Raw genomic sequence first — 18,713 nt, forward strand, 5'->3', positions numbered from 1 at the left:
TCTGTCAACTGATTAAAAGTGACATTTATTAAATAAACACACCAATATAATAGTTTGAATGACATATTACAACAACAAAGAAATACATTTTTATTTGTTAAGTCCTATTTTCAGAGAATAATAAATAAATTTAACATTTTTTAAAAGCAATACACAATCATGATGTTTATTTTGCATAATATTACGAATATGAATCAGTTTAAAATACTTCGTTATTTGGCAAGTTACAATTTCCACTTCAGATTTTAGAAAGTTCGATTTTTATTAAAAGCTCAAAAAGAGTAAAAATTGATCAATTACATGTATTACTGTATAGTACAAAGTGCTTGAAGTATTTGGCGCCATTTTTACTTCAAATTCAAAATTATAATTTAAATAAGTTTTTCACGAACATCTTTTTTTTTGCAACAAATAAACTTCGTCCATTTATTACACGTCGAAATAATAAAAATACCTTATATACCTATAAATAAAATTTGTGTCATAAAAAAATTATAATGTTCAGAAAAAATAAAAATTTGTACGATTTTTTTTTAACAAAAACACAGTCGACTATTTTAAAGGTAACAGAAAGCAGGAATGTTAAATACATTAGCTATTATATTTAGGGCCGATTTTTCAATGCTTGGATAAAACTTATCCGTCCAATAGAGTATTACACGATAATATTAAAACGTCACGTAAACTGTCAAATACAGGCAATTAGAATACGTTTTTAAATAGTAGTTTTATACATTCGACGAATAGTTTTTAACCAAGGATTGAAAAATCAGCCCTTAAATATTAAAATTTTATTACATTAAAGCTTATCTTAATAGTTTTTAATTCCAGAGCATTTAAATAATAATTTTTGCAATCATTGATATTATTTATTACATTTCTAAGCTTAAAAAGCACACCCATAATTAATCTAGAATCACATATTTTCAATGGCAACCCTTTTTAGCAAATAATATAGTAAAAGAGATGATTCAGAGTAATGAATCTGTAAAATTCATTATTAATATAGTTTATTTAAAATCAAACATTTATTAATTACTAGCGGTCCGCCCCGGCTTCGCCCGTGGTACATATTTACGTTTTCTCTACATAAAAACCATCCTCGTACTTCAAGGAATATAATAAAAAAAGAATTATCGAAATCGGTTCAGCCGTTCTCGAGTTATGCGCTTACCAACACATTTTGCGATTCATTTTTATATATAAGACTAGCTGCGCTCCGCGATTTCACCCGCGTGGCTGCGCTCCTGTTGGTCTTAGCGTGATGATATATAGCCTATAGCCTTCCTCGATAAATGAGCTATCTAACACCGAAATAATTTTTCAAATCGGACCAGAAGCTCCTAAGATTAGCCCGTTCAAACAAACAAACTCGTCAGCTTTATAATATTAGTATAGATTATGGAGTTTCTTGCCGGTTCTTCTCCATAGATACTGCTTTCGGAATCGGCGGTAAATGTTAAAAATATATTCTAGAAGAATTTTTGTATCGTCATTACATATTTTTAACGTTTACCTCTTTTATGTTAATAATTATTTGAATGACTAAAATAGTAGATTGATAATGATGCAATTTTGCAAGTATGCAATTGCATCACACTTCATACGATATTAATAGGGATAAAAAGCCAATTTTAAATTTTTTTATGAATGACTAGAGGTCCGCCCCGGCTTCGCCCGTGGTACATATTTCGCAATAAAAGGTAGCCTATGTTCTTTCTCAGGGTCTAAAGATTATCTGTGCCAAATTTCATCAAAATCGGTCCAGTAGTTTATGCGTGAAAACCATCCATACAAACCTTTCCTCTTTATAATATTAGTATAGATAAATGGAATATATTTACTGTTATAGTTGAGCCAATTTAATAGGCAACATTTGACGTCTATCAATTTTATCTTCATAGGGTGGTAACCTGCTTAAAAACATCGATTAAAGCGAATTAATCGATACGGACTTGAAACAATTGTCAATCGAACTTGAAACACATGTCAATAATTTATGATGATTTTTATTCCCAAGTAACCAATGCATTCGATTCTAGATGTCAGATTTCGATTTTTAGAGTAACGTCTCTGGTATTTATAAAGAAAAAAGGTTTATTGACACAAAATTGTAGCGACGTCAGTTCTTTAAATAAGAAAATGTTTATTATGTTTAGAATGGTTTATCAGTAAAATCAAATCTTAAAATTAGTTGCATCGGTCATTATTATTATAAATATGTAATCGTAATTGAAAAAAGTTAAGCAAATGTGCAGTTCTAACAAAACGAAATATCATGTTATTCTATGTCGTCGTTACTAGGTTACGTTGTTGAATTTTGTTGAACTGTCAAATGTTGCCTATAAAAATGGCTCTACTATAAAAGAAGAAACTAATATATTATGTAAGTTGTAGTACCGTTAGTTCTTTTCAATAGTTAATTTTTATTATATTGTTAGACGTAACTTTTGATTTAATATTTTTGTGGATGAATAGTTGGCAATTTAGTTGTCATTAATTCATGTCTGAACATGCTAGCTGTCGAATACTAAGGCCGCTTTCCTTCGACCCAACTACCCTCACTTTGCTAATAGTCGTTGACTTGCTGCGTTTTGTTATCAACTACCTACATCAATTAGGCAGTTGTGTAGAATCGCAGTACATTCTTATTAGTAATTACATTTAAACTAATATTTAACCCGGCCTCGCGTGTTATTTCTTATAATATTATAATACATTTAATTGACGTTTTCTCATTCCAAATTTTTCCCTCTTTTCAATGTTTTACCTTTTTTTTAAAGAATCATCTCCTTTACAAAATATTATTGTATATTATTAATAAGTCACATTGATTGGCAAAAACATATTTTTAAAGTGAAACTTTTATTACATCGTCTCAAACTGTTTGGTCTGTGTAGCGCATGTCGCGTGTATCGCTACTGTAAGTAGGTATACCTACTCGGCAGCCGACCGTCACGCGACATGCGCTACACAAAGCAGTGTTCGGAACCGTTCGAACAGTTTCACTTTTACCGTGGTTTCATAAAACCACACAACATTTTTTAGCAATACTGACATACCCCTCTAACTTACACGGTTTAAAATTATTAAAATATGACCAATTTCACGACTTAAAATAAATTAAATAAAACAATATCTAAAATAAATATATCGTTTACAACTTAACATTTTTTTACTAAAAATGGCATTTTATGAGACATAAAATTCACTACCGTACAATTAATTACTTAATAAAAAGAATGTATAAATAATACTTTTTAATTTACATTATGTGAGAAATCTCAAAAACATAATTTTTTTTAAACAAAAACAGTATAAAAATAATACTTTCAATTCATACAATGTATAAATAAATTTAAATGAAAATAAAACTTTAATATCTGGTAACAATAAGTTAAAACAGAGATTCAATTTATAAAATAATAATTCATAAAAATGGCAACTCTGAGACTCCACGAAAAATGCTTAAAGACGGTATTAAAAATATAAAACATTGTTAATAATTTTTCATAAGCAGCATAAATTATATTTTTAGCATAATTGGTGGGTTGATATGGTAACTTCAATTTATTTTAAATAGACTAAAAATACTGACATCTTATTTCATGCCAATTACCTTTTTAAAAACAACTAGACAAAAAAGTCATTCAATTTAGAACTTGAATCAACTAAGTAATAAACCGTATTTACTATCTTTACATGACATTCCAGAAAAATCGAACAACCGTTTGACGTTTCAGCCTCTGATCGCGGCGTTGCAAAAAAAAAAATAATTTGACATATTACAGCTACAAAGAAAAAAACATTTGACAGCTGACAGTTGACACATACAAAGTTGACAGTGACAGTCCTAAGCTTTTTTTTTCAAGGCAGCGATGAAAAAAATACAATGACATTGACATTTGACAGCTATTATTAAAAAAAATGATTTGACAGCTGACAGTTGACACATGCAAAGTTGCCAGTGACGGTTCTAAGTTTTTTTCTCGGGCGTCCGTTTCTTCGACTTCCTTGCCCTGGAGTGTTTATGCTAGTATCTATAGTAGTTCGGTTTGAACGGGCCGACCTTGTTGAGGCCAAGGTATTTCGCTTGTTCGTCTGTAAGTTCCGTGAGGTGTGCGTCGAATGTCGGTAGATGGAGGCTGGCTACGTATTCGTCCATTTTCTTTGGTAGGAGGTAGACGTCCGCCTTTAAATGATAATTATTAAGATTATTTTTATATAATGTTAGTCAATACGGCAAATATTCAAATCAAAATACCTTTTCAATGATAATTATTTAGGTTGTTTTTTAAATAATATTGTTAAATAGCGCAACTACATGAAATCAAAATACATAAGGACATAATAAGTAAAAGTATAAATACAAATAAATAAACTGTCGTCAAAAGTGGAAACAAGCGGTTTTATCGTTAGAACAGCCATCTTGTTGTTTTACAAAATATAGTCACCCTTTTATATCTATGCTGCTATAGAGGGTGTAATCGTTAAGTGTGCACAGGCGATTATTCCGTAACTATTACAGATATCAAAAAACTTTAAACTGATATCGAAAGTACTTAACCTAATGAGTAAAATGGCCATAATAAATTTATAAAAATAAAACGAGAACCCGAATTAATATGGAATGAATGAACGAAAACCCACCTTATATCTATGCTGCGGCGCGTTATACAATTCAATCAAGGCAAGCGCCTGTGTTGCCGCAGTCACAGACACAACGAAGGATGGCAACGAGGAGCAACAGAGATTCGCCAGCCGACCCTCAGCTAGCAACACTATGCGCTTGTCGTTCGGCCATATTATGTGGTCGACCTGCGAAAAGAGCTGATTAAAACGATTATTTTATTGTACTAATTTTGAATTTTGTTTTTGGGACACCTTGTGTAAGGTCTTGGTTGACCAATTGTAATATGTTTACGTTAAATAAAGGCACATTCAAACCGGAGAGTTATACTTTACGATAGCTGTAACCCAATGGGTACGCGAATAAATCTCTTACGTAGTATATCACTACATAGTATAAAACAAAGTCGCTTTTTCTGTCCCTATGTCCCTTTGTATGCTTAAATCTTTAAAACTATGCAACGGATTTTGATGCGGTTTTTTTTTAATAGATAGAGTGATTCAAGAGAAAGGTTTTAGTATATAATTTATTAGGTTTAAGACAAAGCGGGCGAAGCCGCGGGCATTAAACTAGTTATAGATAATCTAATCGCATACCAATCGGTTTACTCGGGTCGGTACGCGATTAGAGTCTCTATAATATACCGCATAAGAGATTTAATTGCGTGCCCATAGAGATAGAACTACCCACGGCGATAACTCTCCGATTTGAATAGACCTTTATACAGGTATAGAGTATCCAATTATTGTTGTATCAGCCAATTAAATCGAAGGAAAATAAAACCTTTCCTGTTTTTAGTACTTTGGCTAGCGTTGCCCTGTGTTGTTGTGCAGTGTGATGTTACGACCTGTGTTGTTACAACCTATATTGTTGTGCCCTATGTTGTTGCTACCTGTGTTATTGCCACCTGTTTTGTTGCAACCTATGTTGTTACCACCAATGTTATTGCGACCTATGTTTTTACGAACTATATTGTTTTGCCCTGTGTTGTTACGAACTATGTTGTTTTGTCCTATGTTGTTACGAACCATGTTGTTGTACCCTGTGCTTTCGCGATCTATTTTGTGCCCTGTGTTATCTGGTGGCAACGTATGATTCTTTGGTCTTTGTTACGCGACAACGACCTTTTATACTTCTTATTATGCCCCATGTAGTTTGTCGTTGCAACCTATGTTTTAACGAATTTTTTCTATTCTTTATAAATTTATAAACCTATGTTCTTGCAACCTGTGTTGTTGCAACCTATGTTGTTCCTACCTGACTGCGAACCCTCTCCCACAGCAAATCAGGGGTCCTCAAAGCATGAACATCTATCTCCGTGTTGCTATGCCCCATGTTGCATACAACACAGCCGTTCTTCATTCGCTCCATGTGTTCCCGGGTTACAACACCCTTGTTCCCTGTTGCTGTTATAACTATATCCACTTGGCGGATTACCTGATAAAAATTAATGTATGTAAAATAATCCATACTAATATTATAAATGCGAAAGTAACTCTGTCTGTCTGTCTGTTACGCAATCACGCCATAACTACTGAACCAATTTTCATGAAATTTGGTATAGAGATATTTTGATACCCGAGAATGGACATAGGATAGGTTTTATCCCGTAAATCCCACGGGAACGGGAACTATGCGGGTTTTTCTTAGACTGCGCGGGCGTTGCCGCGGGTGGAAAGCTAGTTTTAGATGATGAGGATGATGAGAATGAGGGTACAATATTTTTGTACGATACGACGACTGAATAGGGTTTCTAATTAAAGTTAAATGAAACTAAACTTTACTTTAAGACGGTTAAGTAACAAAAACAAAAAAAAGTATTGTCTGGTATTATCATATGAAATCACGGTGGTAAAAGTGAAACTTTAAAAAAATACAGTATTCAGTACACATGATTTCACATTTATTATCCAAATTGAATACGCACAAAATGTTTTAATATCGTCAATATAAAAATCATACCTCATTCAATTTGACAACTCTGAAACCGTCCATAGCAGCTTGCAGCGCGCAAATCGGGTCGATTTCTGTTACATACACCTGAAATATATTTATATTGAGTTATTTATCTATGTATAGATACAATTGAGTGTGTTAGTGATCTGTGAGTTAAGGTATGAATTATTTACTAAGTGAATTCAATTAATAGTTAATTACTGACCTGTACCGACTGACTACCGTCGGTACGCTAAAAAATGAATTAGTTCGATAGTGAGTAAGTTCATTACTTAGTCAGTGAGTTCGCTAATAATTGAATTATTTCGTAAGTCTATTTGGTAATTTCTATTTGAATGAATCTGTATATTAATCTGTATGCTAATAAAGTTAGTTTGTTAGTGAGTTAGTTCGTTACTTAGTCAGTCGGTATGTTAATAATTGAATTAGTTCGTTAGTCAGAAAGTTCCTTAACATTAATATAAATAAATAAATTACTCACCACACTGCCCAACGCCTTGAGCGCTTGACAACACCCCTTCCCCACCTCCCCGTACCCGCACACGACCGCTTGTTTCCCGCCAAACATTATATCCGTGCTGCGTTTTAGCGCGTCTATTATGCTTTCCCTGGAATATCCGCGTTGGTGTGAACATTTGATCCGGATGCGGATGTTGTTTCGGATGCGGATGTGGAAGCGGATATAGGTATGGGTACGTGAGTTATAGGTACAGGTATACAGATACAATTATAGATACAGTTTCAGATTCAAATTTAAAACGATATTTATATTGTTTTGTTTTTATAGGGTAAAATTTTTATTTTTGCTAATTTGTGCCTGCCACACACATTAGTCATTGATACAGTAACAATTTTTTTTTATTAATAAGATTATTTATTATTTCCTTAATACGAAATGTGCAATTTGTTACTCGTTACACGTAGTTAGCTTTTTATAAAAAAATAATTTTTAAATTCGATCGAGTAGTTCTTGTATTAAATGATAATTTGTAGACATTTAAATCACTTCACTACACAATTTAACTTAACTTAATTATTCATTTAACAAAAAAATATCCCTAGTAACTCACCGGCAAGAATACAGATTATCAAACTTGGTCTTAGTCACAGAGTCGTTCACGTTCATGGCGGGAACGCACAGTTTATTCGCTTTACTGAGTTGGTACAATCTGTGCACACCTGTCACGCTCTCTTCTACTATACCTGAAAAATATACATATAATTTATTAGAAAGTACCCTCGATTTAAAATTTCATAAAATATACCTGAAACAAAAAATAATATTAATAGAAAAACAGATGCAACTCAATCTTTTTTTTTATAGTTTTACCTATATAAATTATGTCTATGCATCACGTGACTATGCATCACGTGACTATGCATCACATGACTATGCATCACATGACTATGCATCAAATGACTATTCATCACTTAACTACTTAACTATGCCTCACGTGGCTATGCATTAATTGTCTATGCATCACGTGTCTATGCATCAAATGACTATGTTTCACATGACCATGCATTACGTGACTATGAAGCACATGACTATGCATCACATGTCTATGCATCTCGTGACTATGTGTCACGTGACTATGCATGACATGACTATGCATCGGGTGACTAAGCATTACGTGTCTATACACCACATGACTATGCATCACGTGACTATGCATCACATGACTATAACCATTCTTCTTTACACTAAACTTACCCTTTATCTGCTTAAACGCCGTGGGATGTTTTTTCAGCATCAAGTGTGTAGCATCACCGCCATCATCTAGTATCATGTTGGGTTGCCAAGCCCCAGTCGGAGTGCAGCACTGGTCTATACACCACCAGAACGCTTCCTCGCTTTCGCCGCGCCAGGCGAATATCGCGAAACCTAAAGGAATTTGAGGGTAGTTTGTGAGTGGTAGAAGATAAATCATATCAAATATGTTTATTTGCTCGTATATATAAAATGTATTACTTCAGAGAGCCTATTATAGCATTCATGAATATATGAAAGATGAAAAAGTGGAGAGTCGTCGCGTAAGAAGCACAGGATAGTTCTTTGACATCATTATTATGATATATGCAGTTACATATTGACATGATTTTAATAGAGCAACTATGGAGTTTCTTGCCGGTTCATCTCCATAGATACTGCTTTCCAAATGTTAAAAATGTGACGATTCAAAAGTGCTTCTAGAAGAAGTTCAATTGAATGAATAAATATCTGAATGAATGAATGAATGAAATGAATGAATGAATGAATGAATGAATGAAATTAAATTTGAAAAAATTTGAATAAATATCTGAGTTTGACTTTTAAACATACCCGCATGCGCCAACGCAGCGGCCACTTCGTTCTGCGTGCTATAGATGTTACACGCCGCCCAGCGGACGGTCGCTCCTAACGCTGCTAAAGTTTCTATCAGTACGGCTGTTTGCGCGTTTATGTGCGTGCAACCGACGATCTGAAGACGTGATAATGATAATCATTATTATTTTGTTACGTATAGACCTATATTTAAAAGTGATATCTGAAGACGTTTTCATTAAAAAATATCATTTTACAACTTTATAAAGAATAGAAAAAATTCGATCACGAGGCGGGACTCGTAAATATCAAATTCAAATATCATTTTGTTAGGTATAATATACTCATTACTCATATAATATTGAAGGTAATAATGATCAAAAAGACAAATGAGTTGAAACATACTATAATCAATGATATTATATATAGAAACAAGAGGTAGATACGTCATCAACGCACCAAAACTGATTCCGTGAATTGGTCCTATTTGGGACCAATGCAATCAGTCAGATTGTCACCGGTCCCAGTGAACGCATGTGCCGATATGTACATTAAAGTTGTCGAAAATGCCTTCCTGTGTGTTCAGAAAGTGCACGTATTCGTGCAAAAAAATAAAGAAAGATAAAGGAATATTATATCACAGCAAAATATATTAAATTATTACAGTTTAAGAGTAAAAATAACAATTTACAATTCTTTATGAATGACACTTGCTTGACACGTGTATTGAAATAATGAAAGGGATAAAACATTGCTTCAATCACTAGTGTGACAAAGCTAGCGTACACTGTGTTCAAAGATTATCATGTAGATACGATTATTGAAAATAGAACGGTTATTTTATTAATTTCGACTTGGGTAAATACTTGATTATTTTAATATTTAAATCCACACAGTGCATAGAATTAACAAATATATCTATTTATTATATACAATGAAATCGTGATGGCAAAAATGTTTGTTTGCAAAAATGATGTTGAATATACGTATACATTAAAGAAAAGATTATCGCTACTGACGAAAAATGCTATTTGCTTTTCTGTAAATAGCTATTGAACATAAATTTTATTTGTGTTTTAGATAAAAAAGGCTTATACTTCATCCTTTCTTTTATTTCATCCATTTTTTTCATCTAGGCACCACTATTATTATAATTATTATCCTACAAGTTGGAGTGATGACCTTGTACGGGTTTCGGGGACTGCCTTGAAACGAATAGCGTAAGATCGGTCCTTATGGAGTTCTATAAGGAGGACTACCATATAACAGATAAACACCCACTGCTGAGCATACTGCATCAGCAGTGGGTGTTTATCGGGTGAAATGATGATGACCGAAAACGAACACCACAGCTAGTAATAAATACTTAATATAGTTATATCTCCAAAAAAGTTTTTTTTTTTTTTCATTTTAATACGACATCATAACTAAGTATCATAAAATAGTAAATGAAATTGTCACATTTATTTACTTGTGCAGGAAACCTAACATCTATAACATTGAACCTTCTGTGTCGTTAGTCTATGCCAATTACCATGGCAACTATTTGTTTATTTATATTTAATTGGTGAATTCTTATGACTTTTGCTTAAACCTGCGCGGAAGTGACAAACTATCTTTGTCTTTTTTGTTTATATCATTTTATTAGAGCCATCTGTCTTATACAGTCTGTCAATGTAATAAATTAAGTAAAATGAAAATTGTATTTGTGTGCGCCTGACACTGCATATGAAGCATTTTTTTTGGATATATTGTGAGTATATAACGTATCTATACATAAAATATCATTGACTATAATTAGAAGATTCGACAATTTGTAAAAGAAGCAAAATCTACAGGAAAATCGGTAATAAGTTCGCTTGAAATTTTATTATTTTTGAAAACTTCTGTCATCCGAAATGCCACATCTGAGGTTTATTAAAGATGCGCCATTTATGCGCTTTTTGGCTAACAATTTAGCATGATTATAAACTCTTCCTGCATTTATAGTCGCCATCTATAATCTCAATATAAATCAATATAAAATAATCTGCAAATTATGTTTAAAAAGTAACGCTTATAAGCATAAATGCCTATAATTCAAACCATGCGGTACATTTTAATTAAGGTAATGGCAATCATCACAAGTATATTTCCCTTTTGTTTCTCTGTTGTACTCTATTTTGCACCTCTAAACGGTTTATATCATGTTTTAATATTATGTTACTAAGCAAATATTAAGCGGTTCGACTGGGTGAGTGCCTGGCGATCTGCATTACAGGCTTTTGCCTATCGCAGACACCAGTCCTCTCCAATTTATACTATGTAATACTTTGTAACTGTAGTTGTAAGTTTTTGAGGAAAATAAATAAATAAATATATGTTCACTCGCTCGCTCCCTTGCAGAAGTCCATAATAGATCTATTAAAAATTGCAATGATTAGTGTTCGTAACATACCAATAACTTATATAAATCCTACCTTAGCATCCTTCAAAGGTTTATCATCTTTCGCCCTAGCCCGCAGAGCCATAATCCCGGGCATCTCCTGTTCCGCGATCTCAATCTCCCGCCTGCCGAACCCATGCTGTTCCACATTCCTCACGCAGTATGGAGGGTTCGGCTGGCCGGCCGCGATCGCCTTCTCGTGGGGTTGGACACCCTCATCTTCATCGGATGATGACCCTGGAATGATGGGAAGAGGAACTTTAAATTTGGGAAGAGATGAGCTTATGGTATTGAATTGGACCATAAAGTTTTATAATAGATGGGCATATCGATGATACTCAATTTTCTGATGAAAAGACGGTGGTATTGAATTTGCTATTTGAACCATTAACTTTGAATATAGCTGATGAAAAGAGAATACCCTAATCATTTCATTCAAGATATGTTTATTGATGCTGCATGCGTGAAATCTTTGTACTGATTTTGACAAAAATTAACGCCAAACGTGAAAAAAAAAGGAAAATTATAGTTGAAGAGATAAGTATGTGATCTGACTGATTGTATTGGTCACACGTAGAACAACGTTAAGCACACGTTTTGTATATTGTTGGCTTATTTACCTCTATCTTGTATTTAATACCTTGCAATAACCAGTAAATATTATCCGTATATGAGCCATGGAACGATTCCAATTTCCCAGAGAGAACTGTTGTGTTATAAACGACCTATTTGACCCTAATATTTATGCAAATCAGCGAAATGAGAACTATGAAGGTTAGGGCTTCGATATTTAATCCTAAACTTTCTTCGCCCTATCTATAATGGTTTGACGAAACTAGTCTGACTTCTGAACAAAAAGTACTTTTAGTTACTACAGATTTTATTCTACATCGGGATATTTCGAAGTTTTCAAAACACTATAACCTTTTTTCTGAAGAGCTAAACTATATTTTATTAAAACGTGCAAAAGTTCTCTAAATTCGATCTCTTGATTAATTCAGAACTATTTTTCCACAAACTGCATCCTTTTCATTTACAGGTAATTAAAGCGAGATGAATACATATCTAGTATCTACTAATTTTAGTTTATCGATTGACAGCATTCACGGAAGTGGACGCTTTGATGAAACAGCGGATGAAATTGTACACTATACTGGCTTTGGGATGAAATTTGAGTTCATATAATAGAGCTAGCCTGTCTGACGTCATTCTGGTTGTATTCGTGGAATGGAAGTAATACAACGTATACAATATGCCATGAAAGTATTACAGAACAATTTATCTGACCTACATTGATTATATTCATGGAAAGATACGAATAAAACCTAAAAAAAATTGGTACAGAAGAACCCCACATGCACTTATTATTAATGTAAAAACCTAATATATCTTTATTATGACCATGAATCGATGTCTCTGGCGAAGAATGACGAGGAGAGCCGACCCCAAGTGAACTGGGATAACGCTAGGCACAGTAGTAGGTAGTATATTTTATTTTGGTATGCACTAAATGATATATGGAAGAAATTCATACGAACGTATGGACAAGCGTACTATGATAACTTATAACAATTGGATTAAAGTTTTTACGCAATCGATTGGCTTAATTTCTGTAATAATTTATCGTTAACTACCTCCCAATATCGATAATAAATTTACTAAGACTTCTTTTAAACAATATTTGAAAAAAATAAACTTTTTTTTACAATTTTCAATAGTATGCACCTGTTTTTAAATAAGATACCATAGTACATTACTATTTTCTATTATAGACTTTATATTAAGAACTTACAAAAATCACTTCTCCCTGATATTATCGAGTGACGTTTCTTCAAGTTTGGTTCTTTTTCCTCCGGTATTGTATGTTTTAGTATTCCGGTGGTAGGCATTTCTACATATACCTATATTTCTATGTTATATATGTGCTTTAGTGTTCATATAATTCAACATTCGTAAGAAACATCATCTTTAGATATTCTATCTTTAGACAGACTATCCCGCGGTACGTGTACTAAACATAATAGAACTCGTAGTTTATCATACACTGATTATGTAAAAAATACTAATTTAATACCAGACGCATTTTTTTCTATTCGATGAATTCTTAAAACTCTATGTGTACACCCCTAACAACCCGCCACCATTACCACTCGCACGCGTGGTAATTTTCATAAACACAATGCTCACATTAGCAGAGCCGTATAAGCCAGTTTCGCGAAGCTAGGGTTGTAAACAAAGAGTTTAAAATAAAATCAAATTTCTGACGTCATTTTTTTCAAATCATTTTTATGTAATCAGCGTAGGTATACCAAACTATTAGTTCCATAGAGCATAGTACACCAATAGCGGGACACCTGTATATCGAATCTATAGTATACTAGCTTTCCGCCCGCGGCTTCGCCCGCGTTTTCAAAGAAAAACCGGTTCCCGTAGGATTTCCGGGATAAAACCTATCCTATGTCCTTTCTCGGGTATCAAAATATCTCTATACCAAATTTCATTCAAATTGGTTCAGTAGTTAAGGCGTGATTGAGTAACAGACAGACAGACAGAGTTACTTTCGCATCTATAATATAAGTATGGATCTGTAGAAGGGTCAATTCTGTACATTGAAAATATTGAAAAAATAAATAGTTGGGGGTGTTACTGGATCGATACCAAACCCAAATAATTTGGAAAATCCAAAAGTGCACGCCTCATAATTTTTTTTTTAATAAATATTTATTAATTATTATTTTTGTTTATTTAATAACAATTAAACCACATCGAATCAGACCCTGAAAAATGAAAGGGTTCTATTCCTGAGCATACTCAAGCGTAAGAGAAAAAAAAAGACTCGATTAGTAAAGTATTTCGGTCGCTATCGTGTTAACAAGAAAAAGGATCCGCACATACAGACACACGGACGTCCAAGACAGAACTTTTTTAAACTGTTTTTTAACTAGTTTAAATAACAAAAATGACATCAAAAATATCATGAACGTTAAAAATAGTGTTTTTTCTTAATATGTGTGTGTATGTATTATCTTACAAGTGCAATGTATGATACATAAAGACATTTTAAGTTTGAAAAATCAGATGTTTTGCGCGAAGTGACAGTAGTACCCACCTCAACGCTTCGCTTATGAGGCGTGCAATATGTGATAAAAAAAATTTTTGTCTGTCTGTATGTGAAGGCATCACGTGAAAACTAACGGTTCGATTTCGATGAAACTTGGTATAATTATACCTTATTATCCTGGGCATAAAAAAGGATACTTTTTATCCCGGAAAAATACGTAGAAATAAATAAATATTAATTTTTCCGCGCGGACGGAGTCGCGGGCGGAAGCTAGTCTATAATATAATACATATCTAAAAGAATCCCTATTCCTTTATAGCAACACTCGTCAACCACTTCACACTTGACCGATTTCGTAAACACTTTTTTCTTGTTTATTTGTGTCAAGGTAAGGCTTTAAAGAAAAAGTAAAGTTACATGACCATTGGGAAATTTAAGGAGTGTTTTAAATTCGTATTTGAAATTTCAAGTAAAAACGGGATAACTTGGTCAGCTATTCTACACAAAAGAATGTTTTGTCTCATTCTATCTTTTGACAAATACGTAGAGAATAAAAGAAACAAAACATATATATGGTTAAATTGAAAATGTTTTATTAGTGAGGCTCTGGATATTAAAACAATAGAGGAAAAGATAAATTATAGTTTCCATTTTTGTCTCGCTTTTTTAAGTAACCTATTTCTATTGTCAAATTTGACCGTCCATTTTTCAGTAACCAATTTATTAATTTTTTAATAAATTGGTTACTGGAAAACTATTTTAATCAATTTTGTCGTCCCTATTATATGTTATAAAGACTTATGATTCGAAGTTATTTTTCTACAAAAATGTTTTACCTACGTGTTTACAAAACTGTACCCCGCAGTTTTAACCGCATTGCTTCGCTCCTATTTGTCTTAGCGCCATCAAACACAGCCCTATAACTTTCCTCGACTAATAGGTTATCTAATACTGAATTTTTTTTTCAAACCGGACCCGTATTTCCTATGATTAGCATATTCAACCAAATAAACTTCAGCTTTATAATACTAGTATAGATAATTTCGCATTGCTAAACAACGATTGCCATGCAACTATCATCAAACCCAGATCAATTTTATCAATACTCGACCGATATCACACACGAGCGAGTTTCAATTAATTAGAGATACCACAATGCATCCAGCGAACCGTTATATATCTATTACTGGAATATAATAATGTATTGACTAATGTACCGTTTAAATGTGAAGTTTATTCATATACATACTAGCTTACCGCCCGCGGCTTCGCCCGCTTTGTCTAAAACCTAATAAATTATATACTAAAACCTTCTTCTTGAATCACTCTATCTATTAAAAAAAGCCGCATCAAAATCCGTTGCGTAGTTTTAAATATATAAGCATACAAAGGGACATAGGGACAGAGAAAGCGACTTTGTTTTATACTATGTAGTGATAATATTGACCAATGGAATTAAATAAGAAGTGAAAGAATGAGAAGTTCAGAGAAGAAATATGAATGAATGAACGAAATTAACCACACCCAAAGCTTTCGTTAAAAAATATCATCAAAATCAGTTCACACAGTCGATAGTTCTGAGCTAACAAATAAGCCGAAAAAATAGTTGAATTGAGAACATCCTCCTTTTTTTAAGTCGGATTACGACACCATTGTCGCTTTGAATGCTAAAAAGTCTAATTTAGAGGAAGCGGAAATTGCTACTTCCTAATAAAAGCAGAAGATATTGTCTCTGATCAAAATATTTGTCAGTTTTTGACGTAAATTTTCACACATTATCATTATACTAGCTTTCCGCCCGCGGCTTCGCCTGCTTCGTCTAAAACTTAATAAATTATTTACTAAAACCTTCCTCTTGAATCACTCCATCTATTAAAAAAATCGCATCAAAATCCGTTGCGTAGTTTTAAAGATTTAAGCATGCATAGGGATATAGGGCCAGAGAAAGCGACTTTGTTTTATATCTACTATGTAGGTATGTATTGAAGTGACATAATTATCAAAGCTTTATCATCCTTATGTACAGGTAAATAAGCTTGGAGAAATTTTTGCGTTTGTAGTAGTGTATGGTCAGCAAATAAAATAAAACAACATTTTATTTTTAGTTTGACCATGTTTTAACACTGGAGCCATATTGAATTAACAATATAAAGTTACAACACTTACACACAAATTAAACACTAGTTATGGCCCTGCCTTCATACAAAACTGCTGAATACGCCGTTCGCACGGGAATAGAATGTGGATGCGATTTCCCTTAGTTAGCATCCAAGCTTACGTCTTTATAATTATTAAACTGTATAAATTCATTCTTTAACTCCGGTCTGCATCGTGCAGACATGGGTGTAAAAGTCTCATTTTAGCTATTAAATGTAGTTTTTAAGTACATCTGAGTTTTCATTTGGGGCCTCCGGCTGCGGGACATGTAATTCACTTCAACAAATATTATAACAATAATAACAAATAATAACAACAATCAACAAATACAAAATTTATCAATTAAACTACGTACATAATAATTATAATTTTTGAATGAAATGTGCTTTATGTTCTAACGGTACCAAACGACTGCACGTGGCACCTGCGGACAGCGTAAACTGGTTTATTCTGGTTTTGTGCGTGTTTCCACTTTCCACTATCAAGTGACGATTTATTTATTTGTTTTGTTTCGTAATTATTATGGTCAAATATTAATTATGAAACAAATTATTATGGACACGATATTTTATTGTTTCACGGTAGTCGCCTTGTCGTTTGCTCAAGGACGTAAAATTGAATGATATATTTTTTTTTATAAAGTCAAAACCATTTTCTTTCAAATAAAAACTTGTTTTTATTGAAAACAAAAGTGTTGCTAGGAATAAGTATAAAATTAAATAGTAATGTTAGGATATCGAAACATTTTTGTATAGGCCAGAACGATATAGTGGAAACGCGCTCTAAGATCTGAGTAATATACACACCACTACATATGCAAAAATTTCTCCAAGCTAATTTACCTGTATTACATAATGTAGTAAATGCGAAAGATTTATGAGAAACTAGCTTTCCGCCCGCGGCTTCGCCCGCGTTTTCAGAGAAAAACCCGTTCCCGTAGGATTTCCGGGATAAAACCTACCGTACGTCCTTTCTCGGGTATCAAAATATATCTATACCAAATTTCATGCAAATTGGTTCAGTAGTTCAGGCGTGATTGAGTAACAGACAGACAGACAGAGTTACTTTCGCATTTATAATATTAGTATGGATTGTTTAACCAATTATTATTAATGAATTAAAATATGGGTATCAAATTAAAGGGCTTGCTAAGAACAACTCAAAAAAATATGCGACGTAGCTATAAACCAATATGTCGGAGTAAGTTACTTGAATAAAAGCTATATTTTTGCTTTAATTTTATTTAAAAACAAACACTGATAAGCCTTATCTTTCACCACGGCCATTTTAACTTAGTTACGGTTAATAATACAAATAATAGCTATACACCGTGACTGTGTATAATCTGTTCCATTATTTTCTTTTATTACGTTCAGAAATAAGTTCAGAAACGTGCCTTTAGGGCAGTAAAATAATTTTATATGGAAAGGGAAAAGAATACGTTGAGATAATTAAGTAATCGTATACTTTACTCCATCTTTTTTTATCTTTAGTCAATTGTTATTACATTACATAAAAATATTATTAATGCATGTCTGTCTGTTTGTAAGGCATCCACGGCAAAACCACACCACAGATTTGGAATAAAAAAATAGGAAAAAACATGTAACGCAAACGTTTTTTTTTTCAAAAATGAACCACGTGCTTTTCCACCAATAATGTGCGAGGATGTGTAGCGAGGAATGTGTTTGTAAAGAACCAATCATAAACGCTTCATTTAGTTTAAGCGATACTATTGGTTATTTACAAACATATTTCTCACTACTAACACATCCTGGCACATTATTAGTGGAAAAGCACCCTAAAGGGAAAGAAAAATATATAATACTAGCGGGCCACCCCGGCTTCGCCCGTGGTACATATTTACGTTTTCTCTACATAAAAACCATCCTCGTACTTCAAGGAATATAATAAAAAAAGAATTATCGAAATCGGTTCAGCCGTTCTCGAGTTATGCGCTTACCAACACATTTTGCGATTCATTTTTATATATAAGATAGATTATTTTTCCGACCTAAATATCGACCAATAGAATTGCACCATTCGACGACACGTGGTACAACCTACATGGTAGTAAACTGATAATTTTTTTGAAAATTTTCTCTGGTCGTTCTGAAACTGACAGGTTGAATTCAATTGTGAAATTATTGGCCGACATTTGGGACGGAAAAATAATCCC

General features: G+C 33.1%; 1 protein-coding gene across 2 annotated transcripts in view; it reads right to left on the reverse strand.

Moving 5' to 3' along the window:
- Positions 1 to 2,516: 2,516 nt before the first annotated feature.
- Positions 2,517 to 18,713, reverse strand: part of LOC149896446 (S-adenosylhomocysteine hydrolase-like protein 1) — a 32,633-nt gene continuing 16,436 nt past the window's right edge. Inside the window, exons 2-10 of one of the 2 annotated variants that reach the window (XM_090117489.1) lie at positions 11,351 to 11,553; positions 8,910 to 9,048; positions 8,301 to 8,471; positions 7,657 to 7,789; positions 7,068 to 7,194; positions 6,593 to 6,670; positions 5,888 to 6,067; positions 4,651 to 4,818; positions 2,517 to 4,192 (exon numbers count right to left, since the gene is read on the reverse strand). In XM_090117489.1, the coding sequence (XP_089973615.1) occupies positions 4,034 to 4,192; positions 4,651 to 4,818; positions 5,888 to 6,067; positions 6,593 to 6,670; positions 7,068 to 7,194; positions 7,657 to 7,789; positions 8,301 to 8,471; positions 8,910 to 9,048; positions 11,351 to 11,553 (1,358 nt within the window). In that variant the 3' untranslated portion in view covers positions 2,517 to 4,033. Of the gene's footprint in view, positions 4,193 to 4,650; positions 4,831 to 5,887; positions 6,068 to 6,592; positions 6,671 to 7,067; positions 7,195 to 7,656; positions 7,790 to 8,300; positions 8,472 to 8,909; positions 9,049 to 11,350; positions 11,554 to 18,713 lie in introns of both variants that reach the window. The other variant, XM_090117488.1, reaches the window with a different exon arrangement.

The sequence above is a fragment of the Colias eurytheme genome, chromosome 28 (genome assembly GCF_061535395.1).
Source record: "Colias eurytheme isolate Ceu_HAF_F1 chromosome 28, ilColEury1 Martin Lab GWU primary, whole genome shotgun sequence".
NCBI lineage: Eukaryota > Metazoa > Arthropoda > Insecta > Lepidoptera > Pieridae > Colias > Colias eurytheme.